This window comes from Pteropus alecto, unplaced genomic scaffold (genome assembly GCF_000325575.1).
Source record: "Pteropus alecto unplaced genomic scaffold, ASM32557v1 scaffold49, whole genome shotgun sequence".
Classification (NCBI taxonomy): Eukaryota; Metazoa; Chordata; class Mammalia; order Chiroptera; family Pteropodidae; genus Pteropus; species Pteropus alecto.
The window spans coordinates 1,211,723-1,221,746 of record NW_006443131.1 but is presented as its reverse complement, the minus strand read 5'-3'; the positions used below and the strand labels follow the sequence as shown (position 1 = coordinate 1,221,746).

Sequence of the window (10,024 nt, the reverse complement as noted above, 5' to 3'; positions counted from 1 at the left end):
GCTCGGGCTCTGCCGCCGCTCTGGCCGCGGCGCGCTCCGGCTCCGGACTTTTCATTCATCCTTTCACGCTCCCGCCCCAGGCCAGCCTCGGATTGGCGCCGCCGACTCTCGCGTCACAGCCTCGTCGCCCCGCCCCCGCCCCGGTTGAGCCCGAGCGCGCAATTGGGGCGCCCCTCCTCGGGAGAACGGGGTGGGGGGGCGGGGAGGAACTACTACGTCTGTGTGCTGATTTCCAGCCTCTTGCTGCCTCACCCGCCCTCGACACCCGCCTGCCATCTCCAACCCACTGCCGTGTGTGGCTTTGATCCCCAACCTCACTCTTTCTGGAGGCCCCACATCTTCCATTGCGGCCCTGGGCAGATCGCACAGGACCAGGGCTCAAAGGGGGGAAAGACGACCAGATGCCCGAGAACCCCCCTACCTGCCTCCTTTCACGAGACTACTCTTTGTGCTCCCCTGGTTCCGATTCCTCCCAGACCCTGATCCTAACTTTTTAAGGCGGGCGGGAACCTTTCCTGCTGGTTGTCAATCCCAAACAGTGAGGGGGACCTTCTGGAGGTTTGGGACTCCCATCGGCAGAGCGGGTCCGAGCGAGGCTGGGCTCCATTTCTGTCATGCAGAACGGGAGTGTCTCTTGAATGTCTTAGCAATACCCAAGTTCCAGGTGGGGGAGGCTGGAGGATCCCGGCCGGCATTAGCCTGGGCCACGTCCGCAGATTCGGACTCGGCCGCGGAGGCCTTTGCTAGCACCTTCCCTTCCTGCCCCCGCCCGGTGCGCCTCCCTCCGCGAGCCCCGCGACCCCACCCCGTTCCATCTCCTGGAGAAGGACCCCGCCATCTACAAGGTTTCATATTCCAGCCTTTCCCCACCTGGTTTCCCATCGGCCCCGACAACCAGAGCCGCATAACGCCGCGTCCCAACCCTGGCGGCACTGGCCAGCCCGCACGCGCACGCGGATCCGGATTCCCGCAGGCCCGGGGAGCTCTCCGAGAGCCAGGCGCCGGCGCCGAGCTGAGCCGTGCGCATACCGGGAGGCAGTTCAATCCCTGGTCCCAAACTGACCCAGCCTCCCCGGACCCCACTCTTGGGCCGGCCCTTTACTGAAAAAACCCTATGACTTAGAAACTTGGAGCCTGTCCCTCCACTTAATATGGGCTGCTCCTATTACCAGCGATCCTTGCACACTAGCCCAACAGGGGTACACTCCCAGGTGCCCCGACGTGGCCACCAGTCCCGGCCAGATTGCTTCGCCTGCCCCAGGGGCCAGCCTCTGTGCAGTCGAGGACAGAGTGGGGCCTGAATGCTATCTGCCTGGGTTAGAGGCAAGCCCACGGCCAGTGCGTCTCATCTGGGGCTCCCCTCGAAGACTGGAAGATGTCTGAATAACTGCCGCAGGATGCCAGGTGGGGGACACTTCCAGACGCGCAGCCCAGGAGCCTCCGTGCTTCCCTACCAGATGGCGGCACGGAGCTGGGCAGACCGCCTGGTTCCTCCAGCCTGGGGCCTCCCCAGGGCCGCGCTTGGAAGAGCTTTTCCCGTCTGCCAGCCCACAGGGTCTCAGGGGCTCCAAGGAAGGGCCTTCTAGAAGCTTCCACAGTGTCAATTCTTCGCCCTCCCAGAACTGGGAGCACACTGGCCAACACAGAGAGGGAAGAAAAGAGACAGTGTCCACTCCCTACTTTGTTTCCTCCTGGCCCCTCCCAGGTGCCCCTACCACTCAGAATGGAACATGGAAGGCAGGGAGCACCGGGGTACACTCCCCCAAACCCTCACAGGGGTACGCTTCCCCCAAACACTCACAGGGGAATGCTCCCCCAAACACTCACAGGGGTATGCTCCCCCCAAACACTCACAGGGGTACGCTCCCCCCAAACACTCACTGGGGTATGCTCCCCACAAACACTCACTGGAGTATGCTCCCCACAAACACTCACAGGGGTACACTCCCCCCAAACACTCACCGGGGTATGCTCCCCCCAAACACTCACCAGCAGATCCACCCACTGGGGTGCTGCTAAATGCATTTCCCAAGCGTGTCCCATACCAGGCCCCAGAGGATGTTGGCCCTCTCTGCCTTTCCTCTTCGCGCCCACAAACCTCCAGTATCCCTCGGCACCCATTCAGAGGGCACCCAATGTCCTGTAGACATTCCAGCAGCCCTAAACAGGGCCCACTCTCGCCCAGACCCACCACCAACTCCCCCTACAAAGATTTTCCCAGTGGGCTTCCCACAAGACCCCTGAAAGGCACCATAAGCAAACCTCTGACCCCCTTCGTCCTCCCCTGACTCCCCTGGAAGGCTGAGGTCGGCCTGTGGGAAAGAGCTCGCTATCCTGCTAGCTAACATTGTCCCCTTTCTTCTCTGTCACCAATTTCCAACCAAGTCTCCTGCCCTGCGTGGGGCCCAAGGTCATCTCCACAGCCCCTGGCCCTGGCCAGGGCCATCCAGACAGCACAGCAAGAGGCAGCTGGGGTGAGCATGAACCTCACCTCTCTTTCAGCCATTGCTGTGTTTTTGTGGGGGAGGGGGGAGGACAAGAAGGTTTCCTTGCCCAGCAGAGACCCCTCTTCCCACCCCTACTGGCCAAATTCAGGTTCAGCTGGACTGCCTCAGAGCCTGGGTCAGGAGAGAAATGGCTAACTAAGTTTCGCCAACTAGCTCAATAAAGAACTAACTCTCTCTGCCTCTCACTGTGGCTTTGGGTTCTACACAGGTACTTGGCCTAAACAGAGTGTCCGAATTTAAGGAGGCCCCACGAAAGAAAGGGGGGGGTCAGGCTGAGTTGTCCCGGAACTCTGTAGAGCCCCCTCTTTGTCCAGGTTCCTGACGATGAGCCCTTCTTTTTGCTTTCGTCTGGGCCTCCCCCCAGCCCTGCTCTCAGAGGCGAGGCGGAGGGGCCTCCGTCCTCATTCCGGGGGAGAGGGAGCGGTAGGCAGACGGGCAGACGAGTGTCCGCGCCAGGCTCGCGGGGTCGGCGTGTGCAGCTAAGCCAAGCTGCTCCAGTTTCAAAACAGAAACCACTTGGGGCGGCAAGCGGGAGGGCCCCTCACGGGCAGAGGCGAACCCACAGATGCCCGGTCCGGTCCGCGGCCTCTGACATGCCTAAAGCACGAGGATGCGCATCATTAACGAGCGGACGAAGGTTCCTGTGCGCCTGTGCGGGTGCCCGGGAGACCCCGGCGCCTTATGGGTGGGCGGGGAGGGCTCTGGCGAAGTGTGTGTCCCGTGGGGTCTGTGATGGGTGCGGGAGGGGAAGGGGAGCGGTATCTACTGTGTGTCCTCTGGCAGTGACCACGCAGTAGTTCCTTCACCAGCCCCTTCTGCCGTCTAAAGTCAGACACGGCAGGCCCGTCCGAGGCTGACGTGAGGGCTGGAGGGAAAAGGGTGCGCCGGTCCCCTTTGTGCGTGGCACAGCAGCCCGTCTCCCTAGAAACGCCCACTACTTCTAGCACGCGGCCAGGCCCTGCAGCATCCTATAGAACGCTGGTCTGCAGCCCCCACCCCTCGTCCTTCCAGGGAAGTTCTGGGGGGCTGCCTCGCTGCTGCTGATCTGAGACAGTAAGTGTCGGGTTAGCCTGGGAGCCGGCGTCCTCGGCCAGCGCCCTCCCCGCCCCTGTCCCCACCCCCCGGTCTGCGCGCCACTCGCTGTCTGAACGCCGGAGGGGGCCGCGGATGGATCCATGGTGCCGTGGGACGCAGCGTTGGGACAGATTTCTCTAATGCGGGTCCCGAAATACACTTTGGCATTAAGCCGCTCTCTTGAAATACTCAGGAAATTAAATAAAAAGCGAATTTTTTCTTTGTTTCAATTATCAGGTTAATTTGCCTTGAAGATGCAGATTAAAGCTGCATTTGGAGGAGGGCGGGTCCCCAGGTCTGCTCTGTCCCCCTGTGCATCGTTCTGATAGACGTTATCCTACATTATTCTCTGCTATAGAATATTCGCATTGTCTACGGGACAGCAACAAATAAAAATAAGAACCGGTATTTAAACACGCTGAAGTGGTGGGAAAAAATTATATATATTTAAATCTCCATATAGGCCAATGAGGTTAGAGGGCATGGAGGCGTGATCTGGAATATTCTGTCCCTGGGGATACGACCACCCACTCCACCCACAGGACTCTTTCTCCTGCCCAGAGGCCGGAGAAAGGCCTGTCCAGGCACTGCGTCCCCGCCTGCGCCCAATCCTGTCCCTGAAGCCTCGCACTGTTCACTTGCCTGAGAGCCCTAGGAAGTCGGGGGAGGGGGTGACAGAGATGGCAGAGGGTCGGCTACCAGCAAATGGTCTCCCTGAGGGGCAAAACCGCGCGCGTACGAGGCCTGTGCACGCAGACACGCGCGTGCGCACGCGACCAGCAGCTGGGCCCTACGGCGCGGGCGCTTCTCCACGGATGCTTCCAGCGGTTCCGCCTCCCGACCTTGCGGGGACCGCCCTGGCACACATGCCCATTCAGCGCCCTCAGCGCCCCAGGTCCCCACTCACCGCAACCCACACTCCGCCCTTTCCCGCCTCTGCGGGCCACGGACAGACATCTCCGCTCTCCTCCGCATGCGCGCTCCTCCGGAGTCCACTGGCGTCGGTCCCTGCCCTCAGGAGCCCGTGAGAGCGGGGAGAGGGCCCGAACCCCGCTTCTTTCTCGCGGAGCTGGGCGCAGGGCAGCCCCTCATCTCCGGCCACCTGGCCCCGTCCCCATTACCAGTGGCTGCACAGGTCTTGCTACCTTGCGATGGGGCCGGGGCGGCGGCCGAAAGAGCCAGGGGTGGGAGCCGGCGGGCGGCTGCGCTCCCCTCCCACACCCACGCCACCCTCGGAAAGGAATGAACGAGAAACAAATACCCCAGAAGCCGGGGCGGCCACCTACGATGCCACCAGAAACGAACAAGGCCTCTTCTTCGTGGGTGCCCAGCTCCTGCCAAGGAGGAGAAGGCAAAGGTTAAGTCTGCTGAGTGGGCAGTAGCCTCTGTCCCCAACGCCCAGCGCCCCTGTCTCTCTCGGGGCCTGCACGGCCCAGGCCCTGCCCTCCCACTGGCGGAGCTCGGGGCTGTGGGGGCCGCCGCACAGGGGGAGAGCCGGAGAGAAAGGCCTGGCCGGCGTGTGTGTGCGTGCGTGTGTGTATGTGTGCATGAGCGTGTGCACGCGTGTGCACGTGTGTTGTGTGCATGCATGTGTGCATCTCTGTGCGTGCATGTGTGTGAGAGCTGTCCAGCTCCATCTGCCTGGACTACTAACCCATTCCCACCCTCATCACCTCCCTGCACCTCCACCCACAACCTTAGGGCCCAGGGCTTTGAACTGAGCCCGGGGACGTGCTGTGGCCCTCCCCACCTAAACCTGCGGGAGCAGTCGCCTGCCCGGGGGACAGCTCCGCGCAGAGTCCTGCTGCTCCTGGCCGCCTTGCCAGGAAGCACACTCAGGAAGGCCGGGCGAGGGGCCGGCTTCTGTCTGCTGAGATCTAGCTGCGCGGTAAACTGCAGCGTGCCGCACAGTGAGGATGCCACAGCTCTCCCCACCTCTGTCATCACCAACGGCCGTGACTCCCCTCACGTGACACCAGGGCAGAGGGACCCGTGGCTGCCCACCGGTCTCGACCTCCCCCTCCCCCTCCCTTCATCCTCCCACATACACGACAGCCGTGCACAGAAAGCGGTCGTCGCTACTGTTTGTTCTAACGTTGGGTGTGGAAACCGGTCTCAGTCTTTTATCGTCTCCCCTTCCAGCATTTTGCTTCCAGGCTAAATTACGACTTGGCGGAATGACACGCATGACATCGGTGACCTGCTCCTAAAACACCAACAGGGGTGAGTGTGTGTGTGTGTGTGTGTGTGTGCGCGCGTGTGTGTGCGTGATGCGTAAGCTGGCGAATCATTCTACCTCAAACTCAGTTCCACAACTAATTCTTTGTTGTTTAAAGCGCAGAGGATAGCCTGCCTACACGCGGAGGGAAGCAGAGAAGCAGGGCGCTGGCCAGCGAGAGCCTGGACTGCGAGGCCGACTCCCGACTCCTCGGAGGGTGCTCGCATGCGCCTCCGCACTCCTCCGCCCACGAACACCCACCCGCCCCGCGGCCTCCGCTGGGCCGGCCCCTCCATTTCATACCTAAGAGGGGAGGGGGCGCACCCCAACTTGCAGACTCGCTAGAAGGTAAGCGCAGATGCACGAGGGGGACCTCTGGCTCCTCCTTCCATCCAAACCAGACTCAGGGGACCCTGGAACAATTGGTCTCTGCCCTGCCACCTCCCCCCACCAAACACACAACGCTCAGGGGGACGTGGCGGCCAGGACATGGCCCGGGGGGCATGGAACACGTGTGTGCATGCTCGGTGGCTGGCAGTCTCCGCCTCGCCCAGAAATCTGGCCTCTGGGGTGCCAGAACTAGTCTGCTGGCCGCCAGCCTCCACTGCCCAGCATGGCCCCAGCCAGGCTCCCCGAAAGCACCATGTGGGGGACCACGGGCGGGAAGAGTTCCATTTTCCTACACCCTCTGGCTCGTCTTAAAAAAGCAAGAAATAAAACAGATGAGCTACCTTCAGAGGGGTCTGATGAGGGCTAGAGTGAGGTTCTCTCCCCTCCAGAACCCAAGCGTCGGCTCCTGACACCCAGCTTGTCGTTCAGCGTCCCCAGCCCCTTCCCCACCTGCCGGCTGTGGGGAGCAGGGAGAAGGGAATGCAGTTCATCCAGATCCTATACGATGTTTTTCGATTCGCCCCTAATTCTGGTCTCCGCCTTTTTGGAAATGCCGTCCCTTCCCCCACCTCCCCGGTCCCTCAGACTCAGTGCTCCCCCCCACCCGGGATCTCGGGGAGGAGAGCGAGGGAGGGAAGCTCAGCAGCCCAAACCCAGACCCGCTGTCTCTGCCCTCCCGTCCCCACGTCCCCACCGGGACCTGCCCTCCAGCTGCCCTCCACGCAAGCATCCCACGCAAGCATGGAGAGGCTGGCCGTGGCCGTGGTGGCCGGTGGAGAGAAGGGAGGGCCGGATTAATAGGGTCAGTAGCACCGCGACCCTATGGCTCCCCCCACCCCCAATCCCACTGACAAACTTGGCGACCTGTCTTCGGGTTGGCCGCCGGGGAGGGAAAGCAGGGGGACCGAGAGGCTGTCTGGGGCCGAGGGCGGCCTGGCAGATGCGGGGAGCCAGGCGTGAAGCCCCGCCCGCCGACTACTCCTCCACACACATGCCTCACCCCTCGGTCACCCCTAAACCTCCCAGCAGCCTTTCCTTCCTGAGATTGTCGTGCAGCCTCCATTAGTCCATGGGCGAAGGAGGGAGCTTAGGGCGCCCTGACTGATCTCAGGGGCTGTCTTCCCACCCCAGCCCAGCGGTCTGGGGGGCTGAGACTCTCCCAAATGGCCACTCACCGGGCTTCCATGAGGACGGGCTGCGGCGGCCGCTGCCGCTGGCTGCCTCTCCGCCGGCTCCCAGCCTCCCGCGGGCGGAGGGGGCAGCTCTGCTGATGACGTAGCAGCTGTCTCTCCATTCAGGAATTTCGATGCCTCTTTCTTTCTTTCGCTGCTCTCCCTGGAAAGGCAGCAAAAAGGGGGTGCTGCCCCTGTCTGGAGATACCACCAGCGCCAAAACAACAGCCCCCTCCCACGAGCCTCCTTCTGCGGGACGGGGGTCCCACCGCTTCCCACCGCCTCTTCCAACCTGAGGCAGCAGCGAGAGGGGCCAGGGCGGCTATTGTTCCTCCGGGCCACCCTCGTCCCCAGAGGGGGCACACGGAGACCCCTTTCCCCAGCCCCGCTCCAGCTCTGAGTGGCCAGGGACCGTGAGAGCGGGGTTGGGGTGAGGGGCCGATGCAGAGCGAAGGACCCGGCTTGCCCTTGGGAGGTCGGGGCGCGCCGGTCCCTTCTGCCCAAACCTCCCCGACCCCCCGTCTCTGTCAGCTGGACTGACACTAAATCCAGGTCTGACTCGTGAGGGAGAGGGTGACAATCGGAAGACAAGGCCGGAGCTGGAGGGGGACAGGTGGGGCGGTGCGGCCGGCCCTCCAGCATCTGCACAGGGAAGGGGAGGGGAGGGGCCGCACATTCAAAGTGGGAGATAAATTATCCTGCTCTCAGGGGGGGGGAGCGCACTGGGGGCTGCTTTCCAGGGCCGGGGCCTGACGTTCGCTGGAGGCTGGGGCCGGACTGGCACAATGGTCAACGGTCGGGCCTCTTTCCTCCCTCCGGCCCCCCCCAGCCCCCCTTCTGCTCCCTCCCACTCTCCCCGGCCTGCGTGGGAACTCAGTCTGAGCTGGACGTGACAGACAGCAGGCCTGCATGCTAATGAAGTTTGTCTCAAGTTCATTGTCAAAGCCCCCCCTTCCCCAAGGCCCCCTCCCCTCCTCTCTCATACACAAATCTCCTTCCAACTTTTGTCCCACAGACCTGGAGGCCACTTGAGTCTCTGCCGGCTCCGGCTCTCACCCTCCCCCGCGGCTTTCAGCCTCCCTCCCCGCACCGCCTCCCTCGCTGGGCGGGGTGGGGGGGGCTCTCGCTCCCCGGTGCCTTCCCAGCCGCCTCCCGGCCCGGCCATCCCTATGGTCTGAAAGAGGGATTCCCAGGGCTTGGGCAGGGTCTGGAGACCTGGTCCCTCTTTCCCCACCCCAAAGTAGGAAGACCTTGGGGAGGCGGGGGAAGGCAACCACCCCCCCACCCCGCTTAGGGCCCCTGCCCCCCATCCTCAGCCGTGTCCTGGCCCAGTCCCCCAAGTCCGGCCTGGGCCCGCCCCTCCTCTCGTTCCTCCCATCACAATTATTTTGCTCTGCCCTTGATTACATCTGCTTCACTAGCTCAGAAATAAAGCTCCTTTGAGACCAGGTCTGCACCCCAGCTCCCCACCCTTCCCCACCCCTCCCCTCCAGACCAGGGCTCCCTCTCACCCCTTTCTCACCGGCTGCAGGCATTGGTCCCTTGTCTCGGGGGCCGGGGGGCTGATGGGGGGGTGCCAGCGGAATGGAGGGGTCTCTTCAACCCTGGGACGTGTCCAGCAACCCAAACCTGTCCTTTTGTTCCCTCAAAGCTCCTCGTACTGTCACCAGCCTCTGGAGTCTGCCTTTCTCCCCGTAACCAGGGGCCGGGGGAGGAGGGGAGGAGGACCCCAACTCACTCCACCCCTCGGTTCCAGGGAAAGGAGGGAGGGGGAGCAAAGGGAGAGGAAAAAAGGAACCCCCCCCTCATTAGCCAGACAGGAAGCAGCGAAAGGGGATAATTATAATTAAAAGCAGACAGCTGTGGATTGCCTCGTTCCTGTTCCTCCAAGCTTCCCCCACTTCTGCCACCATCACCCCCAAATCGGCACCGCTCCGCCAGCATTTCCCCAGCCCTCCCGGGAGTGGGGATGTGCTGGGGGGCGGAGGTGGGGGGGACTTGGGGACTCGGGGACTTGGGGACTCGGGGCAGGGGAGTCGCCTCTCTCCCCCCATAGACAGCGCGTTCCTAACCATCTCCTCTCGCAGGCCTGGGAGATGCAGGCGTGCTCTTCCTGTCACACCCCACCTGCACCCCACAGCGTGGGCCTGTAGGAGGTACGGCATTCGGGCAACGATAACTAACTGGGTAATTTTGGGAAATCTTCGATTTTCCTAAAAATAGTAACTTATTCATAATGATATTAATACCCAGAATGAAACATACTGGCACATTTTCTCATCCGGGCACCTCTTTGCTCCTCCAAGTGCAGGAAGGCTGCAGTCGGTGGAAGGCCTCGGAGCTGTGAGGGGTGTGTCCTCACCCGGGGAGGCTGTGCACACGCAGCTCACGGACACTTTGCCATGTGGGCGCCGTGGCCGGCCGGCTCTGCTACCGTGTGTATTTATAGAACTCGATCGCAGGCCAGAACGGCAGGGTAATTACAGCGTTATTAGCATATATGCAAATCGGGTAACCTATATCTGCTGAATGGGAAGGGATTGTTATTTACGTCTCTCCCCTCCTTCCCCCGAATCGGCTCTGGCTCCTCACGGCCTCGCACCAGCAATTATCTGACATTGTAAGAGGGGGGCGCAGCCCTGGCGGCGGGGATGGGGGGGGGC

The 10,024-nt window shown here is 62.3% G+C and overlaps 1 protein-coding gene across 1 annotated transcript in view; it reads right to left on the bottom strand.

Moving 5' to 3' along the window:
• The window catches only part of MEF2D (myocyte enhancer factor 2D), a 72,696-nt gene that overhangs the window by 13,119 nt on the left and 49,553 nt on the right, over positions 1-10,024 (bottom strand). Inside the window, exon 12 of the mRNA XM_025040843.1 lies at positions 7,365-7,524. Coding sequence (XP_024896611.1) covers positions 7,365-7,524 — 160 coding nt within the window. The remainder of the gene's footprint in view (positions 1-7,364; positions 7,525-10,024) is intronic.